Below are 13218 nucleotides of genomic sequence, written 5' to 3' on the forward strand. Positions count from 1 at the left end.
TGGGGGCTTTTATTTAAGTCATAGCAGCCACCATGTATGGAGACCTAACTATGTGCCAAGCATTGTGCTGGACAATTTTTGAGGTATTATTTTTCTGTGAAAAAAGTAGTTTGTTTTTTTGCAGGTGCACCCAGAGACATCAAATATTTTTTTCCATTCCGGTTAAAACAGTGTTCTACTCTGTGGTAAGTCTTGAAGAGAGGCAGGGAAGGCTGCGGGGACGGGCAGGGGCGGTCCCGGCCTCGCTAGTCTCCACCTTTTATTTTGACCGGTCCGATGGCGACAGTCTCGCACTAGGACCCAGGCGCCAGAGCGCCTCCGTCTGTCCTGTAGGTTCATTCAATCTCCCATACACACAGACCCACTGCGAGACCGACACACACTCCCATACACTCACACACACAACTGCAGGCAGCGAGGCTCGGGAAGTCAGGCCGGCTCCTCGCCCCGGCGCCTTCTCCTCTCCAGCCGGCCGGGTCTCCCTGGGGGCCCGGAGCTCGGCCGGGCAGCGCAGCCCCGTTAGAGGACGAGCTCGGCGGACCCCCGTTGCTCCATGGGCAAACGCGGGCGGCCGCGCAAGGAGGCGCGCTGCGAGGGCGCGGGGCTGGCCCCCACCGCGCCCCCGGTTGTGCCCCCCGCCACGGCCGCGCCCCAGCCCCCGGCCCTGCCCGAGGAGCCTGCGGGGGCCAAGCCCAGGTGCCCCTTCTCGGACATTTTCAACACCAGCGAGAACTCGATGGAGAAGCACATTAACACTTTTCTGCAGAACGTGCAGATTCTGCTCGAGGCCGCCAGCTACCTGGAGCAGATCGAGAAAGAAAACAAAAGTAAGTTTGGGGGCCCCTGCTCTTCCTCGGCGCCCGGCTCTTTCTTTCTCCCCCACTTGGGCGACCCCTGTCGCGAGCTCTGCCCGTGCCCCCCCCCCCCCCCCACCACACACATCCAGCCCTTGGCAGTAAAGCCGATGACACCGGAGAAAGGACACGCACGCACAAAGCTGCTAAAGATGTAACAAAGACGGGCAAGGGGGAGAGAGGGGCCTGTCGGTGCGTCGGTCTGTCCGTCTCCGGCGGGCTGGGGCTGGGAGGATGGCCCAGCGGAGGAGCGGGGGAGTGGTGTTGTTTGCTGACAACTGAGCCGAGAGCTCATCTCTTTGAGGTCGCCTTTCTTCCTTTTTTTTTTTTTTTCCGGAGCCTTCTCAGGCAGACAAGTGTTGTTTTTCTGTCGCTCGTTCCTGGGTGGGGTGGGGATTAGAAGCCGAAAGTTGGAAACCATAGGCAGAGCTCAGAGGTTCCAGAAAGAAAACACAGACACACACTACAACAATAACAACCAAACAGCTCTCTACGGCGTGGGCTCGGCTCTGTCTCTCTCTCTCTCTCCCTCCTACTTCGCCTTTTTCCTTCCCTCTCGCAGCAGGACTGGGCTCAGGCCATCACGTCCACAGACACAGTCCCCCAGTTGCCCTGGGGTGCCACCGCCGCCCCCCCAAAGAAAGAGGCCGGCGGGGCCAAGCAACGCCAGCAGCTCGCCCCGGACACGCCGTCCTGAGCCCGGGAAACTTGGCCGTGGGGACGCGGCTAGAAGGAAACTTTGGGATCTTGGAGAAACAATAGTTGGGGAACAAGGTGTGGGCTGTTGTGTGCTTTTTCTTTATTTTCCGGGAGACGGCTCCTGAGTGAGCGCGCAGGGCAAGCAAGGCAAACGCCTTCCTGGTCGATTTCTACCTCCCCCCCCAACCCGCCCACCCCCAGATTCACGTGGAGAATAGTGCGTGGGTGGGGGTGTGCTGGGAACCCCACCGTGGCCTGGCCTCTTTTTTTTGTATTTATTTGTTTCATTTTTGCCACTACCAGCCAGGTCCCCCAGCTTTCCCCAGGCAGTCGACTCAGCGCCCTAACGGGGGCACGCGTGTGCAGCGTATCCAGCACGGTCCTCAGAATAATAGCTGTGAAAAGGAGGAAGGGAACTAGGCAGACAGACCGACAGACAAGAGGAAACCGGGATGTTTAATGTGTCCGAACAAGTAGGAAGATCAGTGAGGTGCGATTGTGTGTGTGTGTGTGTGTGTGTGTGTGTGTGTGTGTGAGAGAGAGAGAGAGAAAGAAAGAAAGAAGGTCCCGATTGCAACGTGTCAGATCTTGCAACCTTCCCCCCACCCAACACAACAACCCTCAGACACAAAAACACCATTGCTGACCGACACCCCAGGTCTTTAGGGTTAAAGTAACCGTGTGTTGGCAGCGCAATTATGCAGACGCTGTAAGGCCAAAACAAGGATTTGTGTTGCGAGGTCGGTGGTGCGTTCTTTTCTTTCTCTTCTCGCCTGTTTTCCCGGAGTGCTTGGGTTGCGAGAGAGGCGCATCGCAGGCTATGCAGCCGAATCGCTTCGCAATTATTCATGGGGGGGGGGGGGGGGGGCGGGCGGCGGAGGGTGGGGGGAAGCTATGTGTGCATTTGTCTGGAGGGTAGTTTCTGAAAAGCCAGAGCTGGTGGGGAGCTGGGTGAAGACATGGTTTTGTTTGGTGTGTTTGCTTTTGTTGCAGGGGGGAGGGGCGCGATTTCTTTAGCTACCCCTATCCCCGGCTCCCAGTTCTCTGGAGTCTGTCCCGTGGCTTTGACTCTAACTAGGGGTACACCCCATGAGGGCACCTTGGCAGTGTGTGGCGAAGCTGGCTTGTCCCTCCACCCCAGCCCCCCACCCCCGCCCGCCAGCGAGGTGTATGGAGGAGGCGGTCGGAGCTTCCTCAGCGTCCCGCCCCCACTTCGCACCCGCTCCGCAGACAATCGGAGACCTCCCCCCGCCCCACCCCGCCGCCCTGGCCGCCGCCACCTCGTTGTTTACCCCGTGCCGGGGCTCCGGCGTGGCCACCAGTCACGTAAGCAGAGAGCCAGGCGCGCTGGGCTCGGGCTGCCCCGCGCGGGGCGGGCCCGTGGCGGCGTAACCGGGCTCCAGAGGCTGGTGAAGCCGAGAGGCTTCCTCCCAGCCCATCTCCCGAAGCGTCCGCCCTGCAAATCTGCCGGCCCCCGAGAGGGGTTTGGAACCTTAGCGCCCTAGTCTAAGTCAACTTCGTGTGCGTAATAAGTCCCTCGGCCCCGCAGCCCCCCTCCTCCGGCCGGCTCCCGGAGGGAGTATTTTTAGCTCTCTCGCCTCTTTTCGCCGCTGCTGTTTGGCTCTAAATGACGTGATACCAACGGCCCCCAGATTTCCCCGAGAGCTTGGGGCGCTGCGCTGTGCCCACTTTGGCTGCAGAGACCCTGCTCCAGGCTCTTGCCCGTCTCCAACAGCTCGGACAGGCTGGGGTGACCTCCGGCAAACTCCGTGCGACCACCCGCCAGGCCCTCCGTTGTTCCCCTCGCAAAGAGAGGCGGCCCACGGGGGCCACTTTATCCCACCCACCCCCTCTCCTCCCCTCCTTCTGCCCGGTCTAGGTCTCTGGGTACGGAAAACGGCGGGCCCTACATCTGCCTCGTTTTATGGGGGGCGCTTCTTCGCGCTGGCGGCGCTCGTCGTTGTTTTCTGCTCGCTGCACACAATGCCCGCGCGTCACGGCAATCCGCGTGTGCACAGCAATAACGCGAGTTGGGGGGCGGGTCGTGCGTGCGCCCGGCTCGGGCACTGCGGGTCGTTCTGCGCGCGCGGGGCTTGTTTTGCTCCAGAGCTCTGCTTTCCGAAACGCTTACATCATTCAGTCGTTGGGGGAGGGAGAGGGATCTGGGCGTTCCGATAGGATTCCAGCATCTACCGGGTCCCTGGTTTCTGGAAGGCAGCAAGGACCCTAGCTTTTTAGTTATTATTATTGGGGGTGGGGTGAGGTAGTTTGTTGTGTACTTTTTTATTTTTTTTAGGTCACTACTGCAAAAGGGCATCGCTGGCCGACTCAGGTGCACAACCTCCCCGCCTTCATTTCAGCGAGTTCCCCTATAATCACTTGATCTCGGTTTCTCCGCCTTCTCCTCCTCCCCCTCCCGGCTAGAGACACATGGTTTCCACATGGAGACAAACTTCTTTCCTCCGACTGGACTTGACCTAGCTGCGTCATTCAGCCAATCGGCAGCTCCAGCCTCTTCTGACGTCACGCGTTGCTGAGGCCGGAGGCTGCGGGGGTGGAGCCAGGATGCAAGCCAGGAAATCTCCCGGAGCTGTAGTGAGGCCAGCTGGTCCAGTCTCTTCTTAAAGGGACGCTTTTCTCTCCGGAGATGAGTGTCGGGCCCCGATTCTCCATTTCGGGTTCGGTGAGACCTTTCTGAGATGCACGGTGGACCCTGGTCACGAGTTAACACGTTCCATTTTTACTGCTGTTTGCAAAGTACTCACTTGGCAGGAGCTTGCCTTATTTTCCATCGTAGCCAGAACTGCTTTTCTTTCCCTTGTTGAGGTTTCCGTACTGGTAGTGTTCACCAAGTTGTGGCCACATTGCTGAATTATTTCTAGTGGAGAGGTTGAGTTTTCTTGGAGGAGGGGTTCAAATTAAGTCACCCGTTGTTGACTGCTGTGTGCAAGGCAGGGGGATTCCCTAGGAAAGGCAGGTACATTCTCCCAAAATTCCAACTGATGTGAATCTCTACGGATCACAAATTGAAGGCCTCCAGAAATATTAATCAAGAAGGCTGTGACCCTGTTACCATAAATTCAGAAATTATATGTAAATAATCTCTGACATCACCTATACGCATTTTGAGTCCAGTGGAAGGGTGGGAATTAAGGACTGACTCATAAGTAGAAAAAGATTTTGGAAAAGGTTAAAACTAAAAGAGAAGAAGAGATCCATAAAGGGATGTTATGTGCATAAGAGCTGACTGGCAGGTAAGTGAAAGAAGCTGTGAGAGCAGGTAAGGTCTGGAGGAGAGAAATGGGCTTCCTAGTGTCTGGGGGAGGTTGCTTTGGAGGCAACACTTAAGATAGGGAAGGGCGATCAGATGAGAGTAGAAAACCATAAGGCTCCTTGGAGTGGATCACCTGGGTTTGAGGGTGGGGTGCTTTCCTAGGGGCATGGAGAGCCCAAGAAGCAGCCTCTTCCTCCTGGCAGGGGAAGCTGCTGTTGTGTGGTGTCATTTGGCCCCACCCTGCCTTCCTGACTTCATCTCCTTTGCCTTGCCCTGAAACCTCTGTGTCTGTCCGGCAGATCCACCAGCAAGCAGGCTTCACAGTCGAACCTCTGTGCTCGACTTAGACTCTTCTACTGTCTAGAATGCCTTCATTCTCTTATTCCCCTAGGGATATCTGTATCCTACCTTCTCTTCAAGACTTAGGGCAGTTCCCACCTCCTCCAGGAAGCTGCCCCTAGGTATTTCAGCCCATTTGGCTCTATTTCTTAAGTCATTGTACTTGAGAGAATGAAACCTTTGCAGTCACATGGAGCAGGGCCCAGCTTGCTACTCTACTGCTTACTGGCTTTGTGACTTTGTACACAACTTACTTAGCCTGAGGTTCCATTTCCTTTTTGCAAAATGGGGACAACAATAGTATGACCCTCATATCATTGTCAAACAACTAAATGAGGCACTGCACTTAAATATTTAACATACCTGAAATATAATAGGTGCTCAATAAATAGCACCTTCTCTGAGCTTTGATAATCAGTACCATGCACTTCTCTACTTGCTTCCTGTGTGTTAGCTTTATCTTTACAAGGACATTATTAGTAACTTAAAAGATCACTTACAGTATTCAGTGTATGTTACCCATTGCATATAGCACACCACTGGGCATACAGTAGTAGATCCTTAACGTAAAGTTTTTGATTGGTTAGATTTGTCATTTACTAGCTATGGCACAAGGATCAGGTTTGGAGGCCAGGGAACACATGACAGCCTTTCTGAGATTTGGAGAAGAGTCAGAAATACTGTTCTCCAACTCCCTTGGGTGATGAGACCAATCCCTGTAAGAAGATGATAGTTGAGACCTGAAGAGCTGAGACTGCATCCTGTGAACAGCTGTGACCCTGAGAACAAATAAGAAAGTAGGAGACTAGAGTGACTTCTGCTGAAATTGAGGGCTTTGACGGCAACTAATGTTCAAGCTGGTTGCATTTTTGCATGGCAACAATCTTATGATGAATTCATACATTTTTCAAATGTACATTGCACGTCTACTATGTGCAGATGCTTCTTTCTGAAAACTCTGTAGGTTGAAATATGGTGGGAGTGGAGTAGGGTATTTGTCTTTAGTGGAGTTATGTGAAGAGCATTCTTACATCAGGCCCTATTTCCTCTGCATCCCAAATTATGTTCCCCAGATTTAACTTATTTTTTCCAGTTTTAAATATGATCTCTGCTAACTGGTAAATACCAGAAGGCGGCTTTTTTGAGGATATTGTTATGGCTTTCAGAGTCACAGAGCTCCCAAGGACTGCATGCCCTGGAAAAGGGGATCCAGGGAAAGGGGACAAGGCCTTGGAAGTTAGAGAAGCTGAATTGAGCCATTCCTGGTTTGGGAGCAAAAAGGAGGCTCCATTAGCTACCAAGGCAAAACAGTAGCTGCTCATCCATCTCTCGTCTCTGATCAAAACACTCTCCCACGGACACATCCAGAAATGGGGATTCATCTGGGGATGCCTGGGCAAAAGTCTAGAGGTGAAACTGAAGAAAATGAAGAGGGTGCCGGCATGCAGCAGCAGCAACTAATTGTATGGCATAATATCAATAATGGCTACCATTTATTGAACACTGACTATATTGCAAGTATGAGGCTATGCATTCATTATCTCCCTCGATCTTCATGCTAACCTTCTGATGGATGCAATTTTATTACCCCCTTTTACGGAGGAGGGAACTCAGGAGCTGGGATGCCAGGTAGTTTGCCCAAAGGACATATAGCTAGTAAGTGACAGAGCTGAGTTTTGAACTTAGGCCTCTAATTCCAGAGCCTGTGCTCTTAACCATATACACATGTACTCATTTTACAGCCAAGGAATGAAGTCCAGAGAGGTGAAGTGACTTACTCAAGGTCACCCAGGAACCTGAAGCAGAGCTGGTATTTGAAACACCTTGTTTATTGTCCAAGGTCTTCTTGTACACACCTTGCTTAGAAAAGGTTTAGAAGTGAGGCTGGAGACAGAATAGCCAACCAGAGAGTTTTTTTTTTTTTTTTTTTTTTTTTTTTTTTTTTTGGTCTTTCAGAGTTGTTCAACTCTCCTGGCCTTAACTCAAGTTTAGGGCTCCTAGGAAACACCACCCCCTCCTACTGCCTTTCCCAAGTCTGTCCTCTGGGCATATTAGAGGACTTGGGGCTGTTGCTATGGTACTGGGGCCAACAGCAGGTTCATCAAAAGCTGGGTCTTTTGCCTTTTGAAAAAAAAAACCAAGCCCTGCAGAAGCGAATTGGCCACAAAGATTTGCATCAGTCATTGTGGCTTGTTCTGTTTTAGATCCCCCTACCTCCCTACCCCACCCCCTCCTCTCTACCACTACCACTTTCTATAAATACAGTTGGATAAATATTGATTTAAACTGGGTTTCTGGAGGAGAAGCACATGCTTGCCTTGGCTTGGTCTTCACTTAGATACCACCAGTATGTCAGGCCTGACACACCTAACCCCTGACAGCTCTGGCTTCCAAATGTCCTGTTTTGGGGAGATGAATTGTGGTTTTGTGGCTTTTGAGTTTTTTTTTTTTTTTTTTAAGGAGAGAAAGAAAAAGAAATAAAAAAATAACAACCCAGCAAGAAATGGGAGTTTTCCTGCAGAATGAGGCAAGCAGTTTTCAGCATGCAGAAATGCAGGAGCTTTATGGTAATCTGGCCTCCTAAACTATTCTTCTCCCTTCCAATGTTTCTTTCCGGTCCACTTCAGGTTTTTTTTTTTTTTGAGATGGAATCTCACTCTGTTGCCCAGGCTGGAATGCATTGGCACAATCTCGGCTCACTGCAACCTCTGCCTCCTGGGTTCAAGCGATTCTCCTGCCTCAGCCTCTCAAGTAGCTGGGTCTACAGGTGGGTGCCACCGTGCCTGGCTAATTTTTGTATTTTTAGTAGAGATGGGTTTTCACCATGCTGGCTAGGCTGGTCTCGAACTCCTGACCTTGTGTTCTGCCCGTCTTGGCCTCCCAAAGTGCTAGGATTACAGGCATGAGCCACCGCTCTGGGTCCAGGTTTTGTTTTTAAAGGAGGCAGGTAGTACCACAGAGCATCAGGTCCAGAAGGAGCCCCAGAGGTCACAGAGCATCCATCATCTGTACAGTCATGGAGTCTGAGACCCAGAGAGGGACACTGGCTTGCCCAAGATGACACAGCAGAGGCAGAACCAGGTCTTTCTGGGCTGTGTTCCCTCCCACCTGATATGAGAATCAGTTCCAGGTAGAGTCCCAACCTGGGCATTTGTTTCACAGGTCCAGTGCTCGTAAAGTCAGCAATTTTCAAACCTGGTTTACTGATCCCAGGGTGTGTCTGGTTATTGCAAAGGTCGTTGCAACATTCTCAATAGTCTTTCAAAATGAAGCTAATTTCAATTTGCCATACTTAGAAAAATACTGTCTTTTACATTTGGGGGGTGGGAGGAGGGAGGAGCTAGAAGGTGGTGGCAGTGTCCAGATGGCTATCCCAAGCCTTGACTGAGGAGGAGGAATTCAAGTCTCAGGGGATCCTGCTGGAGGTCAAGAGTGGAGCTCTAGACTCACAGTGGGGAGAGAGAAAAAAAGAGAGGGAGGGAGGACGGAAGGGAATGGGAGAGGCTTCAATTCCCCAGGGACAGACACCTGCTCTCTGGCTCTTCTAACTTAAAGGAAGCAATTGTCTCTGATGTCATTGTATCCGAGTGGCCTGGCTAGAGGTGTTAAAGCTGTCAACAGCTGACTTGATCTTTGTGGTCAAAAATAATGGGCATTTGCCACCATCATGCTGAGCAGGAGGCTCCTTCTTTGCTTCCTCATCTTGGCAGAATGTGTGCTGGGCCCCTTGCTTATGAAATGTTTTGAAAGTTCAGGTGACCCTTGCTTTGAGCAATACACTCTAGGAAATATATGTAAACAGAATTCTTTTTCAAAAAAAATTTAGAGAAACCTCTTGAAAAGCCCTTGTGGCAACTATTTTAGTAAGATGTGGAATTACGTTGTGAGCCATTTTCCCTAAATTTGTGTTTATTCATTCATTTATTAATTAAAACATAAAGAGTACATACTTGCTTAATGGGAGGCACTGGGCTAGGTCTTGGAGGTAGAGTGCCTGCCCTCATGGAGTGTATTATTGTAGTGCCAGGTTTTAGAGGTAGAGTTCCTGTCCTCATGGAGTGTACGATTCCACTGCCAGGTTTTAGAATTTCACTTGTCTTAAAGTGAACCCCAACAATGCAGGATGGCATTTGACTTGAGGTTTTCTGTCTTTGGTTCTAGCCATCGTTATAGACTGAATAAAAATTTAGCCTGAGCTTCCTAAAGGAGTAGTTCCTTCCCTCCCTGTCTCTTCTATCTATGTTTAAAATATATACATATTTTTGGAGACAGGGTCTTGCTCTTTACCCAGGCTGGAGTACAGTGGCACAGTCTCAGCTCATTACAACCTCTACCTCCTGGGCTCAAGCAATCCTCCCTGCCTCAGCCTCCCGAGTAGGTGGGACTATAGGAGTGTGCCACCTTGCCCCACTGATTTTTTTACTTTCTGTAAATACAAGATTTTGCTATGTTGCCTAGGCTGGTCTCGAACTCCTGGGCTGAAGCAGTCCGCCAACCTCGGCCTCCAAAAGTGCTGGAATTACAGGCGGGAGCCACTGTGCCTGGCCTACAATCCTTTGTGTTTTTGTGTTTGTCCTTGTAATGTCTACAGATGTATTTTTTTTTTCTTTTACTGCCTGAGCTTAGGAAACTGTAAGCAACATTGTAAATAAATACATTCCACTCTCAGTTCTTTACAGATAGGGGCCTTCTGCACTTGGAGGATTGTCCACACCAGCATTCCTCCCAAGTCCACTCTCCTGTACAATATGCTCTTGGCCACAGACCTCTAATACCCAACTCCTGTGTCTGTAAGGAAATTTAGACACAGCAAAATTAGAAAGATAAACACACGGTCCTGAGGGAGAGGGAGATTGAGAAATTCAAACTAAAGCCAATAAAAGGGGATTTGGATTACCTACTATTTGAAATTTCTTTTTCTGTGTCTTTATTGCCATTAGCAAGGATACTTGAATAAAGATGATTTGGAAGTAGGAAGGCTATTGTATTGAAGTGGAGGGCATGCCCAGGGTTGCTCTGGGCAAGTGAAAGCTGGTGTGGACTTTGTTTTTATTTCTACAGGGGCCCAGAAGTACCTTATGGTGCCCGTGTGTTATTTCCCTCTTACCTCCACTACAGCCTGACCGTCCTGCCGTATTTCTTGGTGGCTCCCAAGACTGTGCGTGCCTTGCATACAACCTTCAATTTTTTCTACCAGTTGTAAAACTGAGCTAAGTTCAACAAATAATTTCTAAAACCTGCCAGAGAGCCAAGCTCTGTGCTTGGTGCTTCCAAAGTGAAGCATGTATGATCTCCAGTTCCATGTCTATATTCTAGTTCAAATGACAGACATAGAAATCAGTCAACAATTTTTGTCTGTCTTCTGGGAGTGTGATAACCTGTCCCCAAGAGAGCTGCTGACAAGCGCAATGTCTTCTCTGTTTTCCAAAGGAATGGTGATAATGGCCTTCTGTTATTGAGCATTTACTATGGGCCAGCACAATGCTACACGCTTTATATTAAATCCTCACAAACATCCAATATGCAGGTGCTGTAATAACCCTCATGTTGTAGATGAGGAAAGCCTTAGCTTTAGCAAGGCTGACTTTCCTAAGGCCACAGGCTAATAAATAGTGGAGTAGAGACTAAAACCTCAGGGTTTTCTTTCTTCCTAGAGAGACCTTAGGGCTCTGGGAAAAGCCCTGGGGAGTAAGAAATGTGCAAGAGGCAAGAATTGGAATCTGGAGGCCGGGCGCGGTGGTTCACGCCTATAATCCCAGCACTTTGGGAGGCTGAGGTGGGTGGATCACAAGGTCAGGAGATCAAGACCATCCTGGCTAACACGGTGAAATCCCGTCTCTACTAAAAATACAAAAGTTAGCCAGGCGTGGTGGTGGGCGCCTGTAATCCCAGCTACTCAGGAGGCTGAGGCAGGAGAATGGCGTGAACCCGGGAGGCGGAGCTTGCAGTGAGCCGAGATTGCGCCACTGCACTCCAGACTGGGTGACAGAGCAAGACTCCATTAAAAAAAAAAAAAAAAAAAAAAAGATTTGGAATGTGGAATGTTTTAACTTAGGCTGAGGGTCTCCTTGGGGATGCCTCCCTGGAGCGACTTCCTTTTCTCCCCACTCTTGCTAGGGTAGAGAGCAGGCTGTCAGAACCTCCAGGGCCCTTTGGGTGTTGACAGTGGAGCCAAATGGCTCCTTTCTCTAGACAGAGATGGTTTAGGGTGTCACTGCTTGCACGTGCAGTAGTACCTTGCCCAGCACCCCCTGGGGAACTCACCCAACCAGTAGGTCTCCTGTGGTTCTGCATACGAGGGTGTCAGGGTGTGAATCCACACCCTGTCAGGCTGTATTAGGCTTCTGGAGGCGCCCGAGCTTGTAGGGCAACTGGGCTGGCCCATACATGGAGCCAAGGGCTTCTGCCAGGGAAGCCAGAGGAGAGAGGCAAGTGTGAGCTGCAGAGATGAGCATTAGGTCCTCGCTGCCACTGTGACAGTGTGGGTCAGCTGGTTCCGGTCAGACAATGACATAGGCCAACCTCTTCCTCTCGCTGATCCAGAGCTAGGAGATAAGAGGGATCTTAAATATAACTGGGTTTGGCCGGGCATGGTGGCTCATGCCTGTAATCCCAGCACTTTGGGAGGCCGAAGTGGGTGGATCACCTGAGGTCAGGAGTTCGAGACCAGTCTGGCCAACATGGTGAAACCCCATCTCTACTAAAAAGTACAAAAATTAGCCGGGCATGGTGGCAGGTGCCTGTAATCCCAGGTACTCGGGAGGCTGAGGCAGGAGAATTGCTTGAACCTGAGAGGCGGAGGTTGCAGTGAGTCAAGGTCGTGCCACTGCACTCCAGCCTGGGCGACAGAGTGAGACTCTGTCTCAGAAAACAAAAACAAAAGCAAAAAAACCCAAAATGTAACTGGGTTTCTGTTACTTACTTTTTAAAGCCCTTCAGTAGTTTCTTTCCTGCCTCACTTAAAATCCGAACTCCTTGCCATGGCCTTCATCATTGCCGTTCAGAGTGAGTGTGATTGGAGGATGGAGAGCCTTGGTACCTGCTGGGAGCTTGTCAGAAATGAGACTCCAGATCTGCTGCAGCAGGATCTGCATTTGCCACAATACCCAGGTGATTTGTGTGCTCCTTAAAGTTTGAGAAGATGTCCTAAACAGTCTTTGTGATCATCCCAGAACTCCTCACCCACCCACCTAAACCTTACCCCACTTTTATCATTTATCCTGTATTCTACTCATCACAATTTACACTTACTCTACTTGCTTATTGTCAGTCTGGAGGGCTAGAATATAAGCACATAGAGGACAGGGACCATAAGTAGTTTTGTTCATTATTTTATCTTTGGCATCTAGCTTAGTGCCTGGCACATAATAGATGCTTAAGGAATATTTATTGAATAAATGATGAGTTTTCTGCCTTTATCTTTCTGACCTAGTGTTTCTCAACACAGGAGCTGTTGGTGTGACAGTTCTTGTACAGATTCGTCTGGAATATGGCAGGATTTAACATCCTTGGTTCCCACCCACTAAATGCCACTGGAAACCCCCTAGTCGTTGTGACAATAAAAAAGACACTCCTACAATGTTTCTAACACCTCTTAGTGTGATGGGATTGCCCTTGGTTGAGACCATTGCTTTAACCAATTTCGTCTGACCTTATGCGATTGAACATAACATGATGTATGCTGTAGGGTCCAAGAGTCAGAAAATTCAGGTTCAAATCTTTTCATAGCCTTTGTGACCTTGGGCAAATCACCTAACCTTTCTGGGTCTTATTTGTAAAACAGGAATCTCAGAGGCGTGCTGAGGATTAAATGAACCGACTAGAGGAGCAGCAACGTGCATGGCAGCCCTAGTTACGTGGCAGCTAGTAGGCAAATGGATGCGTGTTGTTCTAGGATCTAGGGACAATCCCAGCTTCCTCAAATCAAACCACTGTTGGCTGGAAGAGCTGGTGAGATCAGCTACACCTTGGACAGGCAAGAGAATGTTATTTTTATTATAAGTGCTGCATCTGAGACTGAGAGAACTCAGATACAAGGTGGCAGGAGCTGGT

The 13218-nt window shown here is 50.1% G+C and overlaps 1 protein-coding gene across 2 annotated transcripts in view; it reads left to right on the plus strand.

Annotated features, from left to right (window-relative positions):
* The first annotated feature begins 274 nt into the window (after positions 1-274).
* The window catches only part of MXI1 (MAX interactor 1, dimerization protein), an 86108-nt gene continuing 73164 nt past the window's right edge, over positions 275-13218 (plus strand). The window contains exon 1 of one of the 2 annotated variants that reach the window (XM_050804284.1): positions 275-827. In XM_050804284.1, the coding sequence (XP_050660241.1) occupies positions 554-827 (274 nt within the window). In that variant the 5' untranslated portion in view covers positions 275-553. Of the gene's footprint in view, positions 828-2857; positions 2880-13218 lie in introns of those variants that run through there. The other variant, XM_050804295.1, reaches the window with a different exon arrangement.

This window comes from Macaca thibetana, chromosome 9 (genome assembly GCF_024542745.1).
Source record: "Macaca thibetana thibetana isolate TM-01 chromosome 9, ASM2454274v1, whole genome shotgun sequence".
NCBI classification, from domain to species: domain Eukaryota; kingdom Metazoa; phylum Chordata; class Mammalia; order Primates; family Cercopithecidae; genus Macaca; species Macaca thibetana.